General features: G+C 61.7%; 1 protein-coding gene across 4 annotated transcripts in view; it reads right to left on the bottom strand.

Annotated features, from left to right (window-relative positions):
* The window catches only part of AGAP2 (ArfGAP with GTPase domain, ankyrin repeat and PH domain 2), a 55,945-nt gene that overhangs the window by 4,122 nt on the left and 24,105 nt on the right, over positions 1-27,718 (bottom strand). For all 4 annotated transcript variants that reach the window (XM_030554597.1, XM_030554598.1, XM_030554595.1 and 1 more), the window contains exons 2-13: positions 12,494-12,552; positions 11,001-11,088; positions 9,520-9,605; positions 9,166-9,307; positions 7,445-7,579; positions 6,695-6,816; positions 4,631-4,783; positions 3,606-3,692; positions 2,233-2,337; positions 1,775-1,937; positions 1,211-1,330; positions 699-845 (exon numbers count right to left, since the gene is read on the bottom strand). In XM_030554597.1, the coding sequence (XP_030410457.1) occupies positions 699-845; positions 1,211-1,330; positions 1,775-1,937; positions 2,233-2,337; positions 3,606-3,692; positions 4,631-4,783; positions 6,695-6,816; positions 7,445-7,579; positions 9,166-9,307; positions 9,520-9,605; positions 11,001-11,088; positions 12,494-12,552 (1,407 nt within the window). The remainder of the gene's footprint in view (positions 1-698; positions 846-1,210; positions 1,331-1,774; positions 1,938-2,232; positions 2,338-3,605; positions 3,693-4,630; positions 4,784-6,694; positions 6,817-7,444; positions 7,580-9,165; positions 9,308-9,519; positions 9,606-11,000; positions 11,089-12,493; positions 12,553-27,718) is intronic.

The raw sequence follows: 27,718 nt of genomic DNA, 5'->3' as shown, positions 1-27,718 counted from the left end.
GTCAAGAGAAAAAGCCAGAAGACGGGGATCCCACCCAGGGGGAGGGGAGGCAAAGCGCTGGTGGGGGAGGGAGGAAGCTGTGAGCAGTATGAGGCCCCCACCCCTGGAGAGGTGGGGAGCGTGGGGAGAGCTGGGCGAGGGGGTGGGGCGTGCTGGGAAGCCATTCGCAGAGCGGGAATGAAATGGCGCAGAGTCTGGCTGTCAGACTGGAGCGGTATCGCCTGGGCGTGCTGCTCTGGGCTGGGCGTGCCCCATGCCACCCTGCTCTGGGTCAGAGTCACCCTGCCCCCCGGGCTCTGTGGCAGTCCTCCCCGCCGGGGCAGGTCTCTGGGTACGTCTACACTGCAGGGGTCGAAGGTGGGCTCAAGCCAAACCCACTCCTGTCTACACGCAAATCGCACTAGCCCCCAGGGCTTGGATCAAGGCTCCGGACCCCCCAGGGGTGGAGGGTCCGAACCAGAGTCAAGCTGGGACCCAGGGGTCAAGCCCTGTTGCTTTGTAGTGTAGACACAGCCCCACTCGTGCCCTGGGAGCCCGTCGAAGGCATCCAAGAGTCCCACGGGCTGACCTCTTTGTCCGCCCCCCGCTCGGCTCCGGGCACCTCCTCCGAGGCCATTCCCAGGGTGCCGCTCTGGGGCCCCCGAGCCAGGGCTGCTGTGCTCGGCTCCCTGCGTTACCGCGGTGACAGCCTCCCTCACCTTCCGCCTGCCCCGTCGACCCCTCGGTTTTCGAGGGGGTCATCAGCTTCTTCCGGCGATGCTTCTTCCTGTCAATCATGGGCGAAGGAGGCGGGTCTTTGCCGCCGGGGCTGGGGCTGGAGCCCCCTTCTCCGGCCGGGGACCCCTCTGCAGAGAGACACAGGCGGGAGAAGTCACCCCACGTCTGCCCCATCTTCCGATCCCTCCGGTGCTCAGAGAACCCCACTGGCATTCTCAGGGATTGGAGCCAGCCACCCTGCCAGGCTCTGGAGAGGGATTTCTGGGGCCCCTGGTCGTGATCGGGGTTCCAGGTTCAATCTCTGGGGTCCTTGGGCAGCATCCAGCCAGGGTTTACCTGAAGCGTCAGTGCCTCCATCAGCAGAGGTCCTGCTGGGAGCCCAGTGTGCCCTACAGCCGCCACGTAACCCCCCAGTGGCCTTCCCTGCCCCCACTCTGCTCTCCGGCCATTGGAGAGGGACGCTGGGCACTGCAGTGGGTAGCGCCGAACCTACCCCCACCGGAGGTCTTGGCGCTGGCGGCCGAAGCGCAACGCTGGAGAGGCCTGTCCGTCTTCCCCAGGGCCTTGGCCACTTGTTCTGTCGGGATGGTCAGTGCCGCAGGGGAGAGGCTAGCTGTGGGGAGAGAAGGGGAGCTGAGGGGTCTTCCCAAGGCGAAGGACCGTGGATTCAGGCGAGACAGCGTGCTGGTCCCATACGATGACATATGGACTCACCGTGCCAGCCGGCACAAGGAGCAATCCACCGTGCCACTAGATGTCACTGTTGGGCTGTGTTAGACAGCTGGGCATTGGGCTCAGCTTGGGGGGACCCAGAGTCACCCTAGAATGCCAGACCCTCCTGAGGCACCTAGCCCGGCCTCCCTCCCCAGAGAGAGCCAGGCCCCTTCGTGCCCTTCCATCTGCCTCCCCCGGTGTGCCAGCCTCCCCTACGCACACGAGTGTCAGGCTCCCTGCCTCCCTCACTTCCCTGGGGGTGCCAGGCTGCCCATCACCCACAGTCCAGGTGCTGGCGCCCCGGCTGGGTCCCCGCACAGAGCTAGGCCCTGCGGTCACTTACCACCACCCTCGGGCGCCTGCCCCCCACTCACATCCCGCACCAGGCCGTTGATGCTGGAGGAGGGGCTGCAGGCGGAGATGGCCCTGGGGGGGCGCTTGCCAGGCACCTTGACAGTGGTGCGCAGAAGATCCATCACCTTCCCGTGGGTGCTGTGAATGTAATCCTAGGGGGAGGGAGGAGACGGGGAGTCACCGCAAAGCCCCCGTGGAGCCACCTCCACCTGGCTCTCCGCCCTGCATGCCCATCTCCAGTCCCATACAATGGGGCGGCGTCCCCTCTCCCATGGCGGGATGGTGCAGATTGGGCACCCGGTCCTGAGTGCTGGCATTCAGCGGGCAGAGGGAGATGGGGAAACCAGGAGAGCCGCTGAATGAGCCACAGCTGGCGAGGGATCTGGGTGCTCAGCCGCTTCTCAGCCGGGCAGGGCCCTGGCGCGGGGGGCATGGCCAGGGACTTACGTTGATGCTGGGGTGGTAGAAGAGAAGCCCGTTGCTGGATAGGGTCACATATTTCTTCTTCCACTCCTTGTTGAGGGAATTGCCGCTGCGTTTCAGCAGGAAGCTCTGGGGAGAGTGGGGCAGGTTAGCCAAGGCCAGGGGAGGGGGCACGGGGTTCCTCCAGGCTTCTGCCCACATCAGGGGAGGCTAGCAGGGTGACTTGGGGTGCAGCTCACAGCCCGGGGGAGTGCTCAGTGTGAGCCCCAAGGACCTTGTGTCCCAGGGACCAAGCGAGTGCAGTTCCCCCTCCCATACTCTATGGTGACGGCGCCACCCCTGGAGTGACACTGGGCCTTGTCCCACGGTGAGCAAGGAGGGCTGCCGGTCATTTATGGAGCCCGCCCAGCCCTGAGCCACCTTCTCCCGTCCGGCCTCGGCATGGGTGTGGGATGAACCCTGTGCCCTTCCCAGGGCTGCTGGCCTGGGGTCGCAGAGTGCATTATCCATGCCAAGGAGCCCCCCTCCTTTTGACAGAGGGGGAAACTGAGGCACAGAGCAAGACTGTGCCAGGTGCCAGGTCACCCAGCCGGTCAGTGGCTGAGCTTGGAATAAAACCCCGGTCGGCTGGGTCTCAGTGCAGTGCTCCGTGCACTAGGGGCCACCACCTCCTCTCAGGGACCCCACAGCCGGTATCCAGCCATGACCACGGCTGTGGGTCATCCTGCATTCGGCCCAGGCTGGGTGTGGCACGGCCCCGAGCCTCAGCGTGGCAGGAGCTGCTGCCCGGGGGAGGTTCCCTGCGTTGATAGCTCACCCGTGCTCACTGGACACCCCTCACCCTCTGCCCAGCGCAGGATTGCAGACCTGGTCACCGCAGCGCGCTGGCTGTGGCCGGATCCCCACGGAGCTGTGACCTGAGCTCCCCGATCCGTCCCCACCAGTGCTGGTGGGGATGGAGAGGCTCAGCGGGTAGATTACAGCCAATGCCACTTACTCCCTGGCATCTGGGCAGTCAGCCGCCCCGGGAGGGCCAGGGAGATGGAGACAGTGTTTGTCCGTGTGTGCGGTGGGCTGGCTGGGTGCCGGGACTGCTCCCCCCGAGTCGGGGTCAGACCCCTCGCTGGACATGCACAAATACCAGGGAGGCTGGGCTGAAGCCATCAGAGCTGTGTGCATCCCCGTGTGTGTTCCTGGGTGGGCATGCATGTGTTGGGTGGTGTGTGTGTGTGTGCTGGGCGTGTGTGTGTTTGCTGGGTGTGTGTGTGTGTGTGTGTGCACTTGAGGATGTCCCTGTTGCAAAGGAAAATCCTAGGGGCACCTCTCGGGCACTGGGGGGGGATGCCAGCTGCCACGGGGCGAGGTGGCCGGGTCCCGGCTGTGCCCACTGCTCTCACCTGTTTAATTGGGATAGCGCGGCCGCTGCCCGTGCTGTCCCCTCTGCTGTCCAGGCTCCTCTTCTCCGAATCGCTGCCCCGGCGGTTCTGCAACGCGACAAGGAGCCCTCAGCAAAAGGAACACGGCCCCCGGGCACACCACTGAGCCGCCCCCAGGATACACCGCTGTCCTGCCCCCAGGGGGCGCCGCTGAGCCGCCCCCAGGATACACCGCTGTCCCGCCCCCAGGGGGCGCCACTGAGCCGCCCCCAGGCTACACCGCTGTCCCGCCCCCGGGCACACCACTGAGCCGCCCCCAGGATACACTGCTGTCCCGCCCCCAGGGGGCGCCACTGAGCCGCCCCCAGGATACACCGCTGTCCCGCCCCCAGGGGGTGCCACTGAGCCGCCCCCAGGATACACCGCTGTCCTGCCCCCAGGGGGCGCCGCTGAGCCGCCCCCAGGATACACTGCTGTCCCGCCCCAGGGGGCGCCACTGAGCCGCCCCCAGGCTACACCGCTGTCCCGCCCCCAGGGGGCGCCACTGAGCCGCCGCCCCGGATACACCGCTGTCCCGCCCCCAGGGGGCGCCGCTGAGCCGCCCCCAGGATACACCGCTGTCCCGCCCCCAGGGGGCGCTGCTGAGCCACCCCCAGGATACACCGCTGTCCCGCCCCCAGGGGGCGCCGCTGAGCCACCCCCAGGATACACCACTGTCCCGCCCCCAGGGGGCGCCGCTGAGCCGCCCCCAGGATACACCGCTGTCCCGCCCCCAGGGGGCGCTGCTGAGCCACCCCCAGGATACACCGCTGTCCCGCCCCCAGGGGGCGCCGCTGAGCTGCCCCAGCCCCAGGGGGTGCCACTGAGCTGTCTGAGAGCCAAACCCACATGCCCGTGCCCCACCTTCCCATGCGTTCCCAATCCCCGGCAACGGTGGGGTGTGGCTGCAGCCCACAGCGGCACGTGGCCGGCAGTGGCACGGGATTCCGGGGAACGGCACCATCCGACGTGCCCAGGCGGGAGCTCCGGAGATGGGGGGGGCTCACCGTGAAGAGGCTGGTGCGGCGCTTGGCCCCGCGGTGCAGGGAGCTGGGGGTGCCGATCCCGACCGAGCCTTCGCTCCGCAGCTCGCGGTGGCTGATGTTGGGTGTAGATGGCAAGGAAGAGGAGTAATCGCTCGCGTGGCCTCCATTACTGGCCTGGAAAAGAGCCCCGGGCACCGGGCATCAGTGTCCCACTGCCCGGAGCCACCCGTTGCCCACGGGCCCCGTTCCCCCTGGGCCATGGAAATGCCCCCCTCTGACGACTCCTTCTCCCTGACGGGCGGAGGGCCAGGGAGTGCAGTGACCATGTGGGGGGTTAGGGGTTAAAGGGGCAGGGGCGGAGCCAGGGCTCCTCGGGTCTCTCCCCAGCTCTGGGAGGGGAGTAGGGCCTAGTGGTTAAAGCAGTGGGGACTGGGAGTTAGGACTCCTGACTTTTATTCTCTGCCTATAACCCCCCGCCCCCGGACACACACTCCCCCAGGGCCAGGGCAGTGCCAGCTCCGCCTATAACCCCCAAGGCCAGGGCAGTGCCAGCTCTACCTATGCCCCCCCAGGGCAATGCCAGCTCTGCCTATGCCCCCCCATCCAGGGCAGTGTCAGCTTTGCCTATTCCCCCCCTCCAGGCCAGGGCAGTGCCAGCTCTGTCTGTACCCCCCCCAGGGCCGTGCTTATCCCAGTTGTCTCGGTCCAGCGGGCAGATCGAGCAGGCCTGGGCATTGCGGTGCCGTTGGGGCTGGAACTGTCCCTGTTGTACAGACAAAACTACACACAATCTTTTCAGGGGGCAAGACAAAGTCGCCACATTTATTATGATAACAATTTGATTTATGACCAAAAACTAATATCTTAATTCTTATACACACACATTATACCTAATACCTATACACACACACATTCACACACACACACACACACCCATCAGATGTTTTGCAGCTGCTGCATAGTTACCAGTCCTGGACATAGCTTGAGTTCGTGGCTTGATTTTGCAGCTTGGGTTAGTAGCTTGTGGCGGCAACTGGCCAGGAAAGGACGAGCTGGGTCTCTGTTGGGCCTGCACCGATGCCCTTCCATGTTGGCAGCAGAATGTTACGAACTGATAAATGAAATTGTTTTTAATTGTTCACTTTATTAATGTAACGTCTGTTCACCATTCACTACACTTGCCTACATTGTAACTTCTGTTCACTGTTTACCATCTTGTAATTCAAACTCCATTTTAAAATGCTCACTCCATTTTGTAAAAGCTTCCTCCAACCTTCATGTTTGCAAACCCTGCTGTAATCTTATTAGTTTAGTTTAAATGTGTGACTGAGGTATGGATGGATGATGGAATCAACCTCCAGCCCCAGCCTGTCCTGATGAAATAGAGTTCAAACCCCACGGGTTGAAGATGCAGACAAGAGCCCTAACAAAGTAAGAGGAGTCCATCCTAAAAAGAAAAGGTACAATAGAAGGAAGATAAAAGCCAGGTCCTAGGCTGAAAGTCAGGCCTGCAATTGACGGGTGATCAATCACCAAACCCAGAGCAGCCTGACACAGCAAGACCTATGACTCTGGATTCAAACTAAAGCCTACAAAAAGGATGGATGAGATGGGAGACTTTGGAGGGTAACATTCTGCTGCCAACATGGCAGGACATCGGTGCAGGCCCAACAGAGACCCAGCTCGTCCTTGTGCCCAGCTTTCCTGGCCAGTTGCCACCACAAGCTACGAACCCAAGCTGCAAAATCAAGCCACGAACTCAAGCTATGTCCAGGACTGGTAACTATGGAGCAGCTGCAAAACATCTGATGTGTGTGTGTGTGTGTGTGTGTGTGTGTGAATGTGTGTGTATAGGTATTGGGTATAATGTGTGTGTATAAGGATTAAAATATTAGTTATTGGTCATAAATCAAATTGTTATCATAATAAATGTGGCGTCTTTGTCTTGCCTCCTGAAAAGATCCTGTGTAGTTTTGTCTGTACAACATCCCGCTGTTGGCTCCGTGAAGGGGGCTGCAGGCCTGGAGGCGGCTGGGGCCGGGGAGGGGGCACCCCTGGTGCTGCGGTGCCCCCTGCGGGCCGTACCTGCCCAGGGTGGATCCCGCCCACGGGGGTGGAGGCAGCCGAGTGACTGGGGGTGCTGGGCAGGGACTTGCAGGAAGCCAGGAGCTGCTGCTGCTTCTTCAGAGTCACGACCTTCTGGGCGACTGAGAGGGGAAGGAAAGTCCTATGAGAGACAGGGAACCACGCAGACCCCCCTGGGGGAGAGCCCACCCCAGCCACAGTTAGAGGGACCCCCCTGGGGGAGAGCCCGCCCCAGCCACGGTTAGAGGGACCCCCCTGGGGGAGAGCCCACCCCAGCCACGGTTAGAGGGACCCCCCTGGGGGAGAGCCCACCCCAGCCACGGTTAGAAGGACCCCCCTGGGGGAGAGCCCACCCCAGCCACGGTTAGAGGGACCCCCCTGGGGGAGAGCCCGCCCCAGCCACGGTTAGAGGGACCCCCCGGGGGAGAGCCCACCCCAGCCACAGTTAGAGGGACCCCCCTGGGGGAAAGCCCGCCCCAGCCACGGGGACCTACCAGGGGGAGAGCCTGCCCCAGCCACAGGGACCCCCAGGGAGACAGACCATCCCAGCCACAGCCACTGGGACCCCCCGGGGGAGAGCCCACCCCGGCCACGGCCATGGGGACCCCTAGGGGGAACAAACCATCCCAGCCACAGGGATCCATGGGGGAACAGACCACGCCAGCCCAGCCACACCAGCCCCACAAGGGCCAGGCCTTGCCCGTGGCAGACAGGGAAGGAGCAGCTCAGACCCCCTCGGCCGGCGGTTACCTTCACTGAAGACCCGGTCGACGTTGAGGCCGTAGGTGGCGCAGGTCTCGTAGTAGAGGCAGCGTTTCATGTCGCTGCAGAGCGCCCGGGCCTGCGGGTCCTCGATCACCCGGGGGTTGGTGGAGTTGATCTTGTCTGGGGGGCGGGAGAAAGAACGGCCCCGTCTCACTCGGACGGACGGGGTGGGCGGGCACCACCCCCTCTGGCGGCCGGGCGCTGCCCCCCACGAGGCTCCTCGGGGCAGGGATCAAGTCACGAGCCGGGCGGCCGGCCAGGGATGGGGAAAAACACCCCAGAGCGACGGCGTGTGAAGGGTTAACGCCCAATGCACCAGATACAGCTCCGGGCTATGGATCCTGGGGGCCAGCGGGGCCAGCGCTGACTGCGAGGGGAGAGCGCCCCCTAGTTATCCCCGCCCCACTCCCTCCACCACAGCGCCCCCTAGTGATCCCCTGCCCCGCTCCCTGCACCACAGCGCCCCCTAGTGACCCCTGCCCGTTCTCTGCGGCACAGCGCCCCCTAGTGATCCCCGCCCTGCTCCCTGCGGCACAGCGCCCCCTAGTGACCCCTGCCCCGCTCTCTGCGGCACAGCGCCCCCTAGTTATCCCCGCCCCACTCCCTGCACCACAGCGCCCCCTAGTTATCCCCGCCCCGCTCCCTGCGGCACAGCGCCCCCTAGTGATCCCTGCCCCACTCCCTGCGGCACAGCGCCCCCTAGTGATCCCCGCCCCACTCCCTCCACCACAGCGCCCCCTAGTGATCCCCGCCCTGCTCCCTGCGGCACAGCGCCCCCTAGTGACCCCCGCCCCGCTCCCTCCACCACAGCGCCCCCTAGTGATCCCCGCCCCACTCCCTGCGGCACAGCGCCCCCTAGTGATCCCCGCCCCATTCCCTCCACCACAGCGCCCCCTAGTGATCCCCGCCCCGCTCTCTGCAGCACAGCGCCCCCTAGTGATCCCCGCCCCACTCCCTGCGGCACAGCGCCCCCTAGTGACCCCCGCCCTGCTCTCTGCGGCACAGCACCCCCTAGTGACCCCTGCCCCGCTCCCTGCACCACAGCACCCCCTAGTGACCCCCGCCCTGCTCCCTGCACCACAGCGCCCCCTAGTGATCCCCGCCCCACTCTCTACACCACAGCGCCCCCTAGTGATCCCCGCCCCACTCCCTACACCACAGCGCCCCTTAGTAACCCCCGCCCCACTCCCTGCCCCACAGCACCCCCCTAGTGATCCCCGCCCCGCTCCCACACCACAGCGCCCCCTAGTTATCCCCGCCCCACTCCCTCCACCACAGCACCCCCTAGTGATCCCCGCCCCACTCCCTGTGGCACAGCGCCCCTTAGTGATCCCCTGCCCCGCTCCCTGCACCACAGCGCCCCCTAGTGATCCCCGCCCCACTCCCTGTGGCACAGCGCCCCCTAGTGACTCCCGCTCCGCTCCCTCCACCACAGCGCCCCCTAGTGATGCCCTGCCCCGCTCCCTGCGGCACAGAGCCCCCAGTGACCCCTGCCCCGCTCCCTGCACCACAGCGCTCCCTAGTGACCCCCCACCCAGCTCCCTGCACCACAGCGCCCCCCGCTGAGCCCTCCCCCATTGCAGCCCCCTGGGATTGCGCAGATATCCACCACCTACATTGTGACGGCCTGCAGTGAGTGCCCACTCTGGGTATGAAACCTTCCCTGCCCCTCCCCGGGACCCCAGCCCTGCCCATGCCCCACTCACCCTGCGTGCCCACCAGGGCCACGGCCACCTCTGAGGGGCTGCGGTAGCTGGTCAGGAGGTTGTAGTACTGGGAGACCTCTTGGAAGCTGTCTTCATTCTCCAGGCTGAACACAAAGATCACGGCATCCACCCAGCTGGCAAACTGTGTGTGGGGGGGGAGAGCAGGAAGGGGGTTGGCCCTCTGTGCCGGGGGGAGGGGTCCCCAACACACAACCAGGGAACCCCCACCCCCGGCCTTGAGGCCAGAGCTGCAGGGGTGTCTTCGGAGTGGAGACCTCTGGAGACAGGGATCAGCCATGGGAGCATCCAGTGTCCTGCGATACCACCCCCCCCCAGTCCTCCCCCAGCGGTTACCTTCACGTCCGGGGCACCCCCTTCCTCTCGGATCAATAACAGGTGACTCTGCCCGTCCACCACCACTTCCTTCTTGAACTGTCCACCTGGGTCCACAGAGAGGGGGAGAGAGCAGGTGAGCAGGGCCCCTGTGCCCAATGGCCTCTGCCTGCCTACACCAGGTTCAACTCCCTCCCGGGCACGGGCAGCCTTGTCCCAGAGCTCGGGGGAGGCCTTTGTTGGGGTCACAAAATCAGCCCCCGAGGTGATGCAAAGCTCAGGTTACTGGCCTCTGCTCAAAAGTCCTAGCAGGGGGCTGCATGTCAGGAGTGAGGGGCAGAGCTGTGTGGGGAGCCCAGGGCTGGGATAGCAGGGGCTGTGGGTCGGGAGTGAGGGGCACCAGCAGAGTTGCCAGTGCTACGCACTCCCCTGCAGGGCCAGGGCTTTGAACTACAGAAGCAAAGAGGACATTGGAGGCTGAAGCCTCCTGGGCATAGAGCCCGTGTGTGGATGGGCTGGGGGCTAAGGGCTGTGACTGGCCGGTTGCTGGCCCTGATGACTTAGCCCCTGTGTCTAATCAGGGCCCATTCGGGCTCTGGACAATGGCTGGGGGGAAGCTGTTGCCAGCTCTGTGTGCCCAGCCCGTCAGCTGTGCGGGACTCAATCAGGGCCATTGTCTGCAGCTCCCTCAGCGCCAGCAGCTGGCCAGTGCCCCGCACCCACACCCAGGCAGCAGCTTCCCATTAGGAGAGTGGAGAGGTGGGAGATGGGGATCCACAGAGCCAGGCAGGGGGGCTCAGCTGGGAAAGAGTCAATGCAGGGTGCTCCCCACAATGCACCCGACAGAGTCATCCCACGTGGGGCTAGCGGGGAAGGGGAGGAGGGGAGAGGTCAAGATACCCTGCTGGGAAATGCCCAGTTAGGAGAAAATCCAGGTATGGCAAAAATTAGGCTGAGGGGCACATTCAGGCCCCAGAATGGGCATGGTCTGGCCACGGAACTGGCAGAATATGGCCATGGAACCAGCACAGTCTGGCCATGGAACCGGCATGGTCTGGCCATGGAACAGACACCATCTGGCCATGGAACGGACACCGTCTAGCCACGAAACCAGCATGGTTTGGCCACATAACTGGCTCAGTCTGGCCACGGAACCGACTCAGTCTGGCCACGGAACAGGCACAATTTGATCACAGAACCGGCACTGTTTGGCCATGGAACCGGCACAGTCTGGCTATGGAACCAGCACAGTCTGGCCACGGAACCGGCACAGTCTGGCCACAGAACCGGCACAGTCTGACCATGGAACCAGTTCGGTCTGGCTACATAACCGGCACAGTTTGGCCACAGAACCAGCACATTCTCCACTCTGCTGGCCTGGATGCTCACACCCCGACATGGCTCCCTGGTCTTTGCAGGGCCATGAAGGAGAGGAGCAGCCTGAGGCAGGGCCAGGTCAGGGTGGGGCTCCATGGCCGCCCCGCCCGCCCCCCGGCACTCACTCTCAGCTGGCTCCAGGCCCAGGTAGGAGCCGGTGAGGAAGCGATGGACGAGGGCCGACTTTCCGCTCTTGGTGCTCCCCAGGACACCCTGGGAGGCCAAAGGGCAGAGGTCATAGCAGGTCACGCTCGGTCCTGTGCTAGACAGCGACCCCGCCCATCCCGCCACCCAGCCCTTCCACTCCAGTCACACCAGTGCCCCCCGCAACCCGGCTCCCCAGGGGTCACTGGTCAAGGGGTAAGGGGACTGGCTCTCCCTTGCGCAAGGCAGGAGGGAAGGAATTCCCATGTCTGGGAGCCCAGTGCACCCCCAATCCGTCCCCCATCCCCCACTGGGGGGCCCCCAGAGCTCTCTGCTGCCCCGTGACTGGGCTGGGAGCTCCTCGTGTCCTGGAGCAGGCCTGGGGCAGCGTCCGTCTCCACAGCCCCCTCGGCGCATCCCCCAGCAGAGTCACAAGGCCTCTGAGCTCGGGCGTCTGAACTGATGCCAAGTGTCAGCCGCCAGGCTCGGTGCCATGGGCTAGCAGGGGGCTGCGGGTTGGGATTGAGGGGCACCGGCAAAGCTGGGGAGGGGAGCCCAGGGCAGGGGGCTGCAGGTTGGGATTGAGGGGCACCAGCAATGCTGGGGATGGGAGCCCAGGGCAGGGGTCTGCGGGTCGTGATTGAAGGGCACTGCAGAGCTGGGGGGAGCCCAGGACTAGGGACTGCAGGTCAGGATTGAGGCGCACCAGCAGAGCTGGGGGGGCAGGACTGCGGGCTGCGGGTCGGGATTGAGGGGCACCAGCAGAGTGGGGGAGGCAGGACTGGGGGCTGCGGGTTGGGATTGATGGGCATCAGCAGAGCTGGGGGGAGAGCACAGGGCAGGGGGCTGTGGGTCAGGACTGAGGGGCACCAGCAGAACTGGGGGGGCAGGACTGGGGGCTGTGGGTCGGGATTGAGGGGCACCGCAGAGGTTCAGGGTTGGGAGCCCAGGACTGGGGGGGCAGGACTGGAGGCTGCGGGTCGGGATTGAGGGGCACTGGCAGAGCTAGGGGAAGAGCATGGGGCAGAGGGCTGTGAGTCAGGATTGAGGGGCATCGCAGAGGTTGGGGGGTGGGAGCCCAGGACTAGGGGGGCAGAACTGGGGGCTGCGGGTCGAGACTGAGGGGCACTGGCAGAGCTGGGGGGGTAGCCCAGGGCAGGGGGGCTGTGGGTCAGGACTGAGGGGCACCAGCAGACCTGGGGGGAGAGCACAGGGCAGGGGGCTGGGGCTCAGGATTGAGGGGCACCGCAGAGGTTGGGGGGTGGGAGCCCAGGACTGGGGGTTGCAGGTTGTGATTGAGGGGCACCAGCAGAGCTGTGGGGGGGAACCCCAAGGCTGCAGGTCAGGATTGAGGGGCAATATGATGTGGGGGGGACAACCCAGGCCTGGGGGGCGGGTCTCACTGCCATAGGTCCCATGTTTCCATACGTCCCGCCCGCATGGTGGCTGGCACGGAGGGCGAGGAGACACCTACCAGTCTGAGCTCTGGGATGGAGCGGCTGAGGGTCCATTCCTGGCTGTTTGCTATGGCCTCTGAGGAGAGAAAGAAAAGGGGGCATGAGGCCCACGGAGATGCCCCTGGTGGGCCAGGCAGCTCCGCACGGGCTCCCGCTGCCCCTGGCGACAGAGCCCCAACCCCGTGGTGCTGTAGGGAAGGACCCGGCTCTGAACCACCCGGGAATTTGGGGCTCTGGCCTCTTTACACCAGCCAGACCGGAGCAAAGGGGCCTTGAGGCAGGCGTTGGGGCTCCGGATCAGGCCCCCTCGGTGCGTACCCAGGTGCCGTCCTCCAGTGCTGGCCTGGCCAGGGGGCCCGGCGCTCAGCTAAGGGAGCGGCTCCCCGTGCTGCGGCCGGTATTACCCCGCACCCCCGGGGGGAAAGTGGAGGTGGGGGAAGGGCGTTGTGCCAGCCTGGGGACAGCAGGGCCTGGAGCCTGGGTCTTTACACTGGAAGCTGAATGGAGCCACGGGGCGCCCGGACGTGGAGACGCGGGACAGAGAGGCTATTTACACGCAGGCCTGGCCGCTCGGGGAGACACTGGGTTATTGAACCCCGGACGACAGAGGCACCGATCAGCAGCGGGAGAGCGGTGCGGGAAAGCGACCGGAGGCATTTACAGCGGGGGAGCCCCACGGCTGCTGGATCTGCCACTCCGGCACCGCCCCACAGCGCCACGCAGGCCCCCCCCCAGCTCCGGACGCAACAGCATGGACGTAGTTCTGGGCTATACTGTACATACCACCCCACATACACTCCGCTGCGCACCACAAATGCTATAGAGAGCAGCCCCATATAGATCCCACTGCCCTGTATAGCCCAGCAGCGATCCAGGACCCAGTTTCACTATATAGACTAACCCACATATACGCCACCCCTCCCCATATAGACCAGCCTGGATCCCGCGGTCCACCGCACGGTATATCCTGGCCCCTGTGGAAAGCGAGGGCAGCCTCCCCCCAGGGCTGTGTCTGGCTGGATCTGGCTCCCAGAGATGGGGGCTCGCCCGCGAAGCAGGGAGTGGGGGGCGGGCGGGTTAATGTCCTTTCTCTGCTAATTTGCCCCAGGGTCTGGGCTCTGGGGCGACTCTGGGCCCAGGCTGCCGCCCAGCTGGGCTTCATACAGTGGAACTCACTCCTTCTCTCTGGGTTACCATGGAGCAGTTGCTAAGCAACAGTGCCCGGAGCGTTGCTGAGCGACCCGGAGAGACAAGGGCCCAGGCGCTGGATTCCTGGAGCTGAGGGTGTTTCCTGACTGCCAGGTACCCGCGGGTGCCGCCTCCCATGCAGCCAGCCTGGCCATTGGTCCCACGGTGGACGGCTTCCAGCTGGTGCCACCCCACTCCAACCAGCTGACAGCCCCCACCGAGGGGCGTCTCTCTCTCATGCCCTGGCCCCCGATGAGGGATGCTACCCAACCTTCCTAACATCCTAGTCAGGCACGTCCGTGGCTCTCTTGTCGGGTTCCTGTATGGTTCCCAGCACCACCCTATCTGAGCACCTCACGCTCTTCAACCCCGCCCCCCTCGAGTGTTATCCCCATTTTAAAGATGGGGAAACTGAGGCACAGAGTAGCTAAATGACTTGTCCGAGGTGGTAGAGCAAAGGGCATCGAATCTGGCTCTCCGAAGCGCCCCCATCCCCCCACAGGGCTGGCCTTCTTCTCCAGGAAGGCCTTTTTCAAAGGCCCTCAGTGGGAAAAGCAGCCCAAGCCCCAGTGAAAGCCAATTTTGTGCCTAACTCTCTTAGGCACCTCTGACTATCCCAGTGCTGCAGGGACAAAGGGACAGATGAGGCAGGGGGCAGGAGACCCCCTCCTTCAGTATCGGTGCGAGACACGAGAAAGCAGGGCTGAAGAATCCTCCCCCCTGCGGCCGCCTTGACTTGGTGATGCCCGGCGCGATGAATTGCAGCGACAGGCTCGTCTCTCTCTGCCCCGGGCTGGCACTGTCATCTCGGGTTATTACGTAAGCGCTGCTCTAATAGCTACTGAAGGCTGTCACTGGGCATGGCCCTCCGGCCTCGGCGATCACAGGACTCCAGCCCATGACGGAGAGGAGTGGACATGACCGGCATGGGTCCCCTTGGATGCCCCACGCTGGCAAGGAGGCAAAATCTGGATGGCTCGCGGCCTGCCCCAAAGCTGGGAAGCGACTGGGGTTCAGAAAAGCCACAGGGAACCCCTGGGTTCAGAGCATTAAGGAGCCGCTAGCCCCGAATGAGGCAGATGCCCCATCCTCTCGGTCAGGGGCAGGATGGGGAGCTTGGATCCCGGGACGTGGCTAGGCCAATCCACAAAGAAATCGTGCACTTGGGTAGTTCCTGATGCCCCCCACCCAGACCCACGCTGCTCCCTCCAGGCACGTCAAACCGGCTCTGCGCCAGCAGCCGTAGCAGCCCCGGAGAGGGCCCAGTTAAACACCCCGTCGCCATGTGCGACAAGTCCCACTACACCCTTCCACCTTGTCCAGGCCTTCTTGGAACGCTGCTCCCTGCTGGGGACACAGTCACATGCGAGAGATTGCGGCCTGCAATGAGGACCGGGCCGCGGTGGTGGAAGGGATCGCCCTCGGAGGAGCAGGTCGCTCAGGCCTGAACCTCGGACACTGCCCCCCGGCTGTGCCCAGATGGCAAACACAATGCCACGTTTGCAGGTATCGGGGGGGCGGGGGGAGCCTGGCAGTACCCCCACACACACCTTAGCACACAGCCCTCGGGTGACAGCATCAAGCAGGCTGGGAGAAGCCACAGTCTGGCACCTGCAGGCACCCACTGGATCGGTCGGACTTGGCTGGGAGCCTGACAAGTGTCACCGAGCGTTCCCCTGACACAACCCCCCTAGTGTTAATGAAGAAGAAGCACCAGCACCAGTTAGAGCAGGACCTCGGGTAACAGCCCAGTGAAGGTCCTTCGAGGTTTCTGCCATGGAGCTTTGCTGGGGGCCGGAGGAAACCGGTGCCGGGGAGGCTGCCTGGGGCTGTATGTCACTTTGGGTTGGAAAGCTACAAAACCCCCTTCCTTTTGCACCACTTCAGCCAGCATCTCCTTGCTCCCTTGTCTCGACAGCCCCCTGCCCCCCGGGATGAAGGGCCAGAGAGCAGCACCCATCATTTGCACTAGAGCACAGCTTCCACGTTAGGCAGTTTGCGAGCTCTTCCGATAATCCAGCCGTGGGGTCACCCCAGGCTATTCAGGTGCTTCAAAAGGACCTGAGCTCTTTTGAAAGCCTGGCCCCAGATCAGGTGCTGGAAAACTACGTCACAGCCTGATGGATCCCGCCAGCCAGGACTTTGCCTGATGCCCTTTGGCTCAGTGTCATGCCACCGCCTGGACCCGTTGCAGCCAGACTGGACCCAATTCTCCTTCGCCCCGGGCCTTGCACCTGGTTGGTGCAAATCTCTGCCCTATGGATTCGGTCTCCCTTTGCCCTGAAGGATGCTCGCATCCCGCTCTGGAAGCCGGGCGTGCACGTATGGGGCCGGAGGGGTGCGCGTGCAAAGTGCCCATGCAGCACTTCGAAGTCGTGCAAAGATGCCTGTACACCTTTATCCACAACGGTGACCAATGGGGCTGCTGCTTCCCCCCACGACCCGGCAGGCCTTTCATAAGCTATTGGTGCAACACTCGGCCACTGTATTGCTGGGCAAATCTTGTCTTGGCACCAGTAACAACCCTTCCGGGCTATGACATCAGCCCTCCCCCAGCCTGATTGGGGTGGAACCGCTCAAGCAGCAAATCAGCTACCAAGATTGGGACAAACTCAGCCACTGCGATTGGCCCATCAGGTTCGGCATCTTGCTCCCAGCCGCAGCCAATATCTGCTGCGTGGTGGGAAGAAAAGCCCAGAATGCACCTGGCCAGTGGGCCGGGGGCTGGGATTCCTTCCTGACCCCGGGATGAGAGATCAGTGTAGGCCCTGGAACCTGAGATCTGACTGCCCCCAGCCCCAGCTGTCAGGGCTGCAAGACAAATCTGATTAGCAGGAAACCAACAAGCGAGCTGGCTTTGAAAGCTCCCCACTCTAGGTCCTAATCACAGGATGAGCTGGCCCTTTAAGGGGCATGGAGTTTAGTCCCCTTCCCAAGTGAGGGGAGGGGCTCAAGTCAGTTTAGGGCCAGAGGGCCAGCAGGGATCACTTGCCACCTGGCCCAGGTGTGGCTGAGCCCGCCTCCCCTTAAAGGGCCAGCTCACCCTGTGACAGTCCTAAGGAGGGATTCAGAGCAGCGGTCACAGGCGGTTGGGAGTCGAAGCTATTTTGCCGCAGCAACAAGGCTGAGAGCAAAGCAGGGCTCTTGCTCTCCGGAGGATGCTAACGCCTGAGATACGGCCATGGAATTTAGGCACCTAACTCCCATTAAACCACTAGGAGTTAGGCACTTACATACCACTGAGGCCTTCATCTCTGTTGCTCTGGTATAGCCGGGAGAGAAGGAAATGCCTCCAGCTGCCTCGGAGACCCTGGCGGCCAACAGGAGAGGAGTTGCTGGTTTCCACCCCACGGCCGAGGGCAGGTCCTGTCAATTAAACAGCCAAACGAGGCCATAAACAAAGCCTTGAAATCCGGCTCCCCGGCTACACATCCCATGAACATGTGTCGGCTGGCAAGGGATGGGTGCGGAGGGTTAGCACCGTCCTAGCCGCTTGCAATCTACCCCTCTTGGGACGGAGGGCAGGGGAGTGGCACGAGGGCACAGAACCACCGGCCACAGGCAGGGCTGGGGAGACTCTGCCGTGGCTGGCTGCGGCTGGAGGATGATCCATGCCAACGGTACCAGCTTGGGTCTTTCCTTCTGTCCGGCCCGCCTGCCGTCTCGTAGGGGAAGGGACCGCACTGCACCCCGGGTAACAGGGCCCCAATTCCTGACTGGGTCTCCTGGCACAACCACAATACAGAGAGAGAACGACTGTCGCTGTGGTACACTGCCCACCTCACAAAACCCATCACCATGCTGGGCATTGGGCTTGTCGGCCGCCTCAGCAGGGGGCACAGCGCGAACTCGCCTCTGAAGCCCGGAGAGGGTCCCCCAGGGCTAAGGGATATCAGCGGTTGGTAGTTTGGGTAACTTACCCATGGCACTGCCCCACTTACCATAGTGCGGGCTTGGGCCCAGATCCTAACAAGGCATTGAGGCGCCGAATGAGGATCTGAGCTTTCGCCCTCCATGGTGGCCAAGCGGGCATCGAGTTGAGACCAGAAGGAACCAGTGCGAGTATCCAGAGGCTCTTCCCCCGGGATTCCTACATCCAGCCCATATCTGGTGGGTGAGCTAGAACACGTTCCTATCCAGGCTGAGAGTCTCCAAAAGCAGGTCGGGCACCCGCTGACACGCCTTGGCTCCAACAGCCAGAGATTTCCAAAATCCCAGCCATACCTAGCTCCTCCCAGAGCCCACGTTCCAGCAGATGCACGGTGCTGAGACGGACGAAACAAGGGAATGAGCATCTGACAGCCATGGACTGGTTGTGCATCGCCCTCTCTGTGCTCCCACGGGCAGGCAGCTAGCACCCCGTTACACCCCGAATGCTGGAGCAGAGCATCCCTGCACCGGGTAGAGGAGGGGGCACAGCCATGCAATGGGTGTGCGGCTATGCGGGTCATGGAAGCCGACAGTTCCCTCAGTGCCGACTGCCGCGGAGCCCAGACAAAACACATTTTTAATCCTGCCCTGCAATCCCTTCCCGCCGCGCGCTCCATCTGTCTAGGCCTCCCGCAGGTGGCTTCTCCCAGGCTGCGGCGTTTGAAATGCCAGTCAGCTGAGATCAAAGGCAAGGCTGGCTGGTACAATACCGGCACTCCATGGGGATGACGCCCCTGATTAACACCCCCGCTGCGCGGAGGCAGAGCAGACGCAGGGCATCAAAGGGACTGGCGCTCGGCTGCCTGGGTGTCTGCGTCTATACACTGGATCTGCCAGGCAGGGATGGCCAGGTCCCTGTAGCCGCATGCGGTGTGCTCATTGGGATGTGGCATGAACCCCCTGTTCCCTGCCTTCCCGACATGCCATTGGCCCCCTCTGCCAGCAGGTAAGTTGTGCCGCAGGAAGTCTTCCAGAGACTAAGGCCTGGCACTGCTCTGCCACCTTGTTCACTCAGCCAGCTCACCCGCCCCTTGCTTCTGGTTACCTCTCGTTCCTCTGCCTCAGGACCAGCTCCCTGGGGCCGGGCAGATGTCTACTGACATGACCTGTCTTGGCTGGAAGGGGCACTGTATGTCTTATGAACCCATCACAGCAGGGAGCCAGGGGGCAGTGAGGTCTAGTGCGTACGGGCTCTCCCCAGGGGCTAAGGAGACCTGGGTTCTGTTCCCAGCCCTGCCACTGTCCTTGGGCAAGTCACAATGCTGCTCTGTGCCTCATTTTACCTGCCTGTACTATGGGGATAATGCTATTTAGCTCTTTTGTAAAGTGCTCTGAGATCGATGGATGAATAGTGCTGTATCCTTCCGCACCCAAAAAAACCCCTCTCTGTGCCTCAGTTTCCCCTCCCACTCTTAGCCATCTAAGCCATGAGGTCTTGGGGGCAGGGAATGTCTCTCATTCTGTGTTTGTACCGCACCTAGCACAATGCTCGCCCCCCATCCCTGACACTAGCTGTTACCGTAACACATCTAAATAAAATTAGAGGAGCACTCTCACATTCAGGCATTTTCACCAAAAAGCCCAGCTGAGCTGCCCAGGACTTTTCCCGCGCTTGCTCGTCATGGGAGGGGAGGGTGGTCTTCTTTAGTCCTAAACAAGGCCTTGGTTCCTTCCAGCTCCCTGTTTATCACCGTGGTGCTGGGAGGTGCTTAGAAGCCACCCTCAGGTGAGTCACCTTGGATCCAAAGCCAATCACAGACCTCATTAAAGCCGACGAGTGGCCAAGCGCTCTCCTTCAGAGCCGTGTGGACAGAAGGGGCAAGGGAGATACAGCAGCCTGTGGGCGCTGGAGGCAAAGGAAGCCAGGAGCCGGAGTTGTGAGCAGGTCGCAGAGGGACAGTGCTCCTTGGGCACAGAACCTGCCGGAGGGCAGACCTGGGGATTTCCGAGCAAGGAAATAGTTTGCTGTCATTCCTCCCGCTGCGTTCAGGGATGGGGGACTCTGTCCTGACTCAGGGCATCGGCCAGCCCGCCTGGCCAGGCCTGGTAATCGACTGCACCGCTCAGGCCAAAGGGCTAACGCTGACAGTCCCGCTTCACAGGTGAGCCCAACTGCCTCATCACAAATCTCTTGAGGGGTGTGAGGGGACAGAGCCCCCGACTCCCAGTCTGCTGCTCTAGCCACTAGCCTGCACTGCCTCTACAGCCCCTCACGGTCCGCCCCACAGAGGCTGCTGCAATGGGGAATGGACTGCGGAAAGCAACCGGCAATAACCCCGATGGTCAGGAATTCAGGGGCCGCGCAGCACGGGATGATCAGAGGGCTGATGGGAAGGTGTTTAACACCAAGAGTTCTGGCATTACTAATGGGGGCGGGGGAGCTGGCACTGGGTTATGGCAGGGACAGGCCTTATAGAAAGCCCTCCACCGCCACTGCAAACAGCTGGGCAGCCCGGGCACCAATGGTGTGGCTGGCTGTGGGGGGCAGCCCGTTCTAACCCTCCCCCACACAAAGTGCGCCTTAGGCCAGAGCAGAAACTAGGCGTCTTGGGTTTGGGGCAGCGAAACGTCACAACCTCTGTCTTAACACCACAGTAAGATCCATTCCCGACCCTGGCACTGCCCTGCTGGGTGACCTGGGCCAAGTCGCTTCCTTGCCTCAGTTTCCCCTCTCACGCTGTCTGTTCAGACTGTGAACTCTTCAGGGCTCGGGCTGTCACGAGAGGGGCCCTGCTATCAGGTGGGACCTTCGGGTGCTACCATCACACGCACTGTAAATGCAAGGCAGGGGTGCAGCACGCAGCCGGGCCTGGAGAGATCAGCACTCCGGAGCCCTGTGGATTTCAGTGGCCCGGCTTGTGGGCTAAGGCCCTGCTCCATAGGGGGAAATGGGGTAAAACTCTGGCTCCCCCCATCCCCAGTTTCTCAGTGGGACTGTGGGGCGAGGTTTCACCATCCAGCCCAGAAGCTGCCTGTCTCTGGGCGGAAAAAGGCGCTTCAGAGGCACAACACCAGGTCATGCTGGCTCATTTCAGAGATGAGAAATAATGATCAGCTTTCCAAGCCGAATCACCCGCCGGGCGGCTCATTCAGACGCCGGGATCTGCTGAGCGGCGAGACCACAGACGTGCCCAATTGCCGACTGGGGTTGGAGATGGTTCCCAGCACTGTCTCCCGGCCCTGGGCGTTAGGAACTCATGTAAAAAGGAGACACCCCATAAATGGGTGCTTGGGCACCGAGGAACGCTGTCGAGAAAGGCAACTGGAAAAGCAGCCTGGTCCGGTAAGTACAGCACCAGGCAAGGGCTCAGGACTCCTGGGTTCTGTAAGTCCCAGTTTGCCCTTCCTGGGTGACCTGGGGCAAGTCCCTTCCTGGCTCTGTGCCTCAGTTTCCCCTACCACCCTTCATCTATTTAGACTGTGAGCTCTGCAGGGGAGGGGTTGCCTCTCACCCTATGTCTGTGCAGTCCTGATCAATGGAGCCCCTAATCTTGGTTTGGGGCGTCTAAGAGCTACCGTAATGCACTAGGTAGCAGCAAATTGATCACAGGACCCGGGCAGTTCAGGGTCTTTGCAGAAAGGTCTCAGGAGAGGGAAGGCTGAGAGCAGGGCTGGCATAGGCCAGTGACTTGCAAGCTTCCCACCCACAGCTCTGCCAAGGGGCATCACTCCTGTTCTGCAGCCTCACCCTGGGCTCCCCACACCCCCAGCTCTGCCAGTGCCCCTCAATCCCAACCCACAGCCCTCTGCTAGCCCCGCCCTGGGCTCCCCACCCCCCACAGCTCTGCCAGTGCCCCTCAGTCCCAACTTGCAGTCCCCTGCTAGCATAGCCCTGGGCTCCCCCCGCCAGCTCTGCCAGTGCCCCTCAATCCCAACCCGCAGCCCCCTTCTAGCCCAGCCCTGTGCCTCAGTTTCCCCTCCCACACCTTGTCTATTCAGACCGGGAGTGTTTTAGGGCTGGGACTGTCTCTCACGTCAGGGGGCACGTGTATTATCCGAGCCCACGGTGAGGCCCCAGGTCGGGAGATGGGTGGGCGGGAATAACGGTGCCTGTATCCAAGGCTGGTGTTGCTAATTGCAGCCTCGTTACCAGAGTGACTATGAACCTGGTCAAGGAAGCAACGCCCTCCCCAAGGGGCACAAATCTACTCCCTTCCACCACCCTGAGTTTATCTGATGGGCACCAGCATCAAGGTTCCCATCACGGGGGGTCTCAGAGCCCAGACCCGGTCAACTCAAGCCAGGCTGGCACCATGGACTCCGAGCCAGATTCTTGGCTAGTGGCGAGATGGCGGGCGAGCAGCTGGCAAGGGTCCGAGCGTGGCAGACCAGGGGGCCCCTGGCACAGGCCAAAACAGATCAAAACTCCTGCCCTGCTTTCGTGGCCTCTCTGGGGCCTCGCATGGCTGCAGATGAGCTGTGGTGCAGGGTGCTTGGCCCGCTCCTTTCCCTCGTTCGGCCCACTCATGCTACATCTCCATGTTGCCTCCCTCGGCCAGGACATGCCCAGGAGGGGGGTCCATGTGCCCGCAGGCCTGGTAATGACTCAGACCCACTGGGCCCCAAAATCTCCTGACCCCTAGACTCAGCTCAGCTGGGACGTCATGGGGAGGGCGCCATATGGCCTAGGGGGTGGAGCACGGTGCCACTGCTGGACACAGCCTGGCAGCAGGGAAGTGAGCGCTCCTCCCTCCAACAAAGGGGAACCAGGGTGAAGGGTGGCAGCCCAGCCCACACCATCCCTGCCCAGGGCGTGCCCGGCTCTGTTGCCAGTGGCACCTGGGGATCCCCTTGGGGCTGGGGGGGGGTTCAGGAGCTGAACAACAGGGAGCAGGATTCCACGCTGCCCCCACAGTGAGCTTAGGTGGGGCCAGGTTGTGGGCATGATGCCTACATGTTCTTTCTGCCCTTCACCGTAGTATCTGGGCCGCCGTCTGTCTCCCCCGCCCACCCCGTTCCCATCACATGGCTGGGTCTTTGGAGCACTAAAGAAAGCAAACATCCTCCAGCGACAGGGAGTGAATGGTGCCCCCCTCGTATCCTTGGGTCCTTACTGACTCACCCCCAGATCACGGCCCCCCCTGCGCTCTCCACACCCTTCCTGCTCCGCCTCCCCCGTCCCTGCACTGTGTCACCAGCGGGATGCCAGCGTGCCTACTGGCCCGGTGCCTGGGCGCAGCAGGTAGGACAGAAGCACCCCCTAGCCAGGCGTGAAGCCTTTCACAAGCCATTATACTTTCTGACGGGGGGAAAAAAACCAACCAGCATCACGTCAAATTAGCCTCAAATCCCAAACTGTGAAGGAACAAATCGAAGCAGAGCCTGAGGACGCCCATGGCAACTCTGGGAACAGGAGCAGGCATCCCTGCCACTGGGGGGTCTGGCCTGCTGCTCATGACAAGCAAAACAGCCACAAAGGGGTGGAAGGAGAAACTGAGGCACGGGGAGGGGGGAAGGACGTGCCCAGGACAGTGGCAGAGCCAGGACCAGAACCCAGGCCTTAGTGTTATTTCACTGCAGAGGCTGGAGCAGTTCTAAATCACCTCAGTTTCCCCTCCCAGCCTTTGTCTATTTAAACTGGGATCTCTCTGGGACATGGACCGTCTCTTGCTATGTATGTGCAGCACCTGGTGCAACGAGGCCCTGAGCTCACTAGAGGCTGCCTGGCGGTACCGCAGAATAACCACACAGAGCAACGGATCCGAGACCAACTCATCGGGCTCGGGAACAACAAGGCACTTCCCCTTCACCTCCCTGGGCTCCCCATCCCGCTGCCTGTCCCTGCGGCCCCGCAGAAGAGGCTGACGCAGAAGGCACGGCCAGGGAGATCAAGGTTAATCATGGGTCATTTCACTGCATGGGAACGTTACTCCCCTAGCAGAGTTCCTGTCCTAGGCCGGCCGACCCCATCCGCCCCGCTCAGCTGCTGCCCACGCTCGCCCCCCAACTTCCCCCCGCCCCAAGGCTGCTCCAGCCCTGCTGGGCATCATGGACAGATACTGAAGGGTAGCTAGCGAGAGGGGACACCAAATTTCAGGCGAAGCTTCCTAGCTTGGAGGTAAAGGCCAGGGAAGGAGCAGCAACCCAAGCCAGGCCAAACTCCGGGGAACGCCCTGCAGGGGCAATCCGGGGAGGGCCCCAGGAGAGGGAATCAGTGGGAACTACAGGGTCCTTCCCAGACCTGACTTCTACGGGCCAGATCCCAGCTGGGGTAAACTGACATCACCACACTGAGGTCAATGGACCAGATCCCAGCCCCTGCAAATCGGCGTGTGCTGGCCCCAGGCTTCCCCTGAAAAGTGGAGTGAGCCATCCCCTGGGTACCCCCCCTGCAATCGGGGCATGTCACAACCTGTGTGTCCCCTCCTGCAAAAAAGGCATTTTGTCTGGTCCCAGCTTTCATGCCAAGAGCTTGGCTCAGCTCCTGTTAGCTGCCATGCCAGCCTCCCCACGAGCCCACGACTCCCATGGAAAATACCCCCAGGCACGTCGCACATTACATAAGTGGCTCAGCGGCGGGTTCCCCTGCTTCAGCTGGTGCCCAGGCCAGGCAATTGTCTGAGATGCTGGATTGAGGCAGGCCATGGCATTTCCAGCTCCCTTCAAACCTTCTCCAAATTCACCCCATCCAGCCAAGGAGCCTGGTCTCCGGTCTGACAACTCGGCTACGGGTCCCAGCTAAGGGCCAGGAAGGGGGTCCCCACATCTGCGAGGGCTGCCAACGGCCGGAGCCCAGGACACTCTTTGACACTGCAGAGCAGTGGGCACGAAGCAGCCCCAGGACGCCGCCCCAGGGGTCAGAGAGAAATCGCCAGGGGGTTGGAATCAATTCTACGGCTTTGGTGGAAAAAATTCCCCTCCAGCAAAGCAAACCCATTCAGAAAGTCCCTCTGCAAGACAATCCCAAAACACCAACCCCTACAAACCCTGCATTGCAGGCCGAGCAAAACGTTCCACCCGAATCAGAATATTTCATTTCAACATCGTCAAGGAAAAGCTTCCCGCTAAAATGTTTATGGCGCAAAAAAAAAATCTCTCCACGACACACAACCGTTTGGAAGGGAAAATTCCAACCCGCCCGTCCGAAAAAACGTCGAAACAAAATGTTCCCAGCTCGTCAAACTGTAGGTTTGCCCTGTCCTCCCCCGCCAACGCAATCGACACGTTTCTGTGCAATATTTCACCACCAAGCGTTCTGCTCGGAAGCTGTCACGAGCCAAACTCAGGTGGGGGGGAACGCAGCCCTTTTGAAGGGGGAGGGTAAATAACCGTTGGAACAATTCACCCCCGGGCTCGTCCCTGGTGGATTCGCTGTCAGGGGCGGTTTTTAAACCAAGGTGGGATGTCTTTGCAAATACGCTTTTTATAAAGCTGTTTTATGGAGGGGGGGTTTTCAGTGTCTCGGGCAGACTGTCCAAGGAACAGAGAGTCGGGATGCCTGGGTTCTGTCCCCAGCTCTGGGAGGGGAGTGGTGCCTAGTGGTCACAGATCCAGGGATAAGGGGGCTGCATCATCGGCGGACAGGAACCAAGTACAATATTTGCTCTAGGAATTCTTCTAGGGACGGGCTGTGGCCTGTGGCATCCAGGAGGCCTGGGAATCTGGGACTCCACAAAGGTATTTTCTGCTGGAAAGATGTTCCAGTAGAAAATTCCAAACCCACCTCCCGGATCGCGGCCGCCTCTCCACGGTGTCACCTTGGGAGGAGGAAGAAGCTATCTCGGCTTCTGCCCATTTCAGCTTTTGGCATTTCCCTGCTCCCTTGGGATGCTCTGCAGGGAGCAGTCCAGCAGTCGAACCCCTCTCTGAGGCTACTGTGTTCGTATAAGAGGCGCTCTGCAAATTGTGAGATGGCTCCGCTGGCCCCGTGCCCACCTCCCACTTCCGCTAATCGCTCAGCGGGTGCGGCGAAGAAAGGGGCCATGTTGGGGGATCCAGGGAAACGGGGAACAAAGGGAGCGAGAAGCTGCTGAACCCCTGGTACAGCCAGGGGGAGGGGGGCGTGTGTGGAGAAACCAGCGTTACACTAGCATCCCACTGCCCAGCTCCTAGCCCCGGCTCGGAGCACATTTGCTCAGACTCTGGCCACCAGCCAAGACAGCTTTGCAGCTACCTAGTGTTGTGCCTGCTGCTGCCTTCGGTGACACCCTCCCGCACCCCCCCCCCCCGATCCGCGGGGAGGGGTGGGGGGAAATATGCTCTCCAGCAGGGCTAGATCAGGCCTACGTCCCAACCTGGCTCACCTCCCGGCCTGCCCGATGGCATGGAGGAGGTAGGATGCATCAGCCTTGAAATGGCACTTGGCATTTGGCTGAGAACCATAGCCCACCCACCCCCAGTCCTCGGAGGGGAGGGCATTCCCTGCTCTGGGCAGCCCCAAGCCACTGGGCTTTTCCAGCTCACTGCCGGGGCGGGGGGTCCAATCCTTTGGGAATGGCTTTGCAATTCCAGAAGATGAACATGTCTTCAGGACAGCTCCCCAGAGCAGGGATCTGGCCCCAGTTGAGCCGGGTTGATTCAGTCATTGCAGTGGGAGGGAAAAATGGAGACATCTGGGGCCCGGCTCCTACCAGCGCCCGTTCATGCATTCCCTTCTCCCGGGCACCAGCAGCTCAGTCATTTCCCTTCTGTTTCATCCCAGAGCCTGGGGATCGGTTCTAGATCTCTCTCTAAGGCATGGAGTTCTCCGACCTTTCAGGATTTGAGCCAGAAAGACTCAGGGCTTGTCTACAAGGAGCAATCGGCGGCTCTAACTCTGCCGGCACAACTTCCCATGTGAACCCTCGAAAGTGGCTTTAATCTGGAGTAAGTGCTCCACTTCAGAAGCTCATAATAACAGCTAAGCATTCTATTCAGTTCATATGCCAGGCCCATCACCCTGGCCTCTGAGTCTGACAAGGGGCCTCCTTTATCGCACCAGAACCACAGACACAGGGACTATTTTAATCAAATTACATTTCTGCTTAGCATCCTTCCCCCCCCCCCCCGTTTCTATATCCCAACTCGCTCTCCTGGAAAACAGGCTTTTCCCTTCTCCTTCCACTCAGTGGTTCTTCCCAGGCTTTTCCCTTCCCCTCTCTCTACCCCACAGATAAAGGCTCCTGAAATATTTGAAAAATAAAATTTGCAAATACACTTTTTATAAAGCTGCTTTATAAGATGTTTTCAGTGTTTCAGGCAGGCTGTCCAAGGGAGAGGGAGTCTGGACGCCTGGGTTCAGTCCCTAGCTCTGGGAGGGGAGTGGGGCCTAGCGGTCAGAGATCCAGGGGCAGGGGGGCTGCCTCATCAGAGGAAAGGAACTAAGTGCATGACAAGCTCTGGATCAGCGCTGGAACTGCACGAGACGGACGCAGGGCCGGGTTGTGAAATTAAAGTCTAGCAAGGAGGCCCACACGGATACACTGCATCCCCGAGCCGCTGGAGCTACCTGCAGCCAGCTGGGTTGTTGCCTGGAGGATGTGTGTGTGTGTGTGTGTGTGTGTGTGTGTGTGTGTGTGTGTGTGTGTGTGTGTGAACCCTTTGCACCTCCATGACAGGGGAATGGTTGTGTGTGTGTGTGTATGAACTCTGCTCCTCCACAACAGGGGAAGGTTTTGCATGCATGCATGTGTGTGCATGTGTGTGTGTATTAACCCTTTGCACCTCCATGACCGGGGAAGGTTGTGTGTGTGTGTGTGTGTGTGTATTAACCCTTTGCTCCTCCACAACAGGGGAAGGTTTTGCATGAGTGCATGTGTGTGTGTGTGTGTGTATTAACCCTTTGCACCTCCACGACTGGGGAAGATTGTGTGTGTGTGTGTGTGTGTGTGTGTGTATTAACCCTTTGCACCCCCAAGACAGAGAAACGGTTGTGTGTTGATTAACCCTTTGCGCTACCCCAACGCCCTGCGGCTCTGTAGCATTCTTACCCTGACGTGGCAGAGCGACAGGGCGGCCCGTCATTCCCGGTTGCTAAAATGCACCCACCCATCAGCTTCCAGGGCCGATTCATCCTTCATGTTGCAAAGGGATCATTACAAGTGCAGCCCCGTTTCGACGCTGAGAAGTCCTTTTCCTGCCCTCCGCCCCAGCCATATCCCAGAGCACCCGCTCCCGTGTAATACAGGCCGGGCTAGGAACCCGCT

The sequence above is a fragment of the Gopherus evgoodei genome, chromosome 3, assembly GCF_007399415.2.
Source record: "Gopherus evgoodei ecotype Sinaloan lineage chromosome 3, rGopEvg1_v1.p, whole genome shotgun sequence".
Classification (NCBI taxonomy): Eukaryota; Metazoa; Chordata; order Testudines; family Testudinidae; genus Gopherus; species Gopherus evgoodei.
This window is presented reverse-complemented; position numbering and strand designations above follow the sequence as displayed.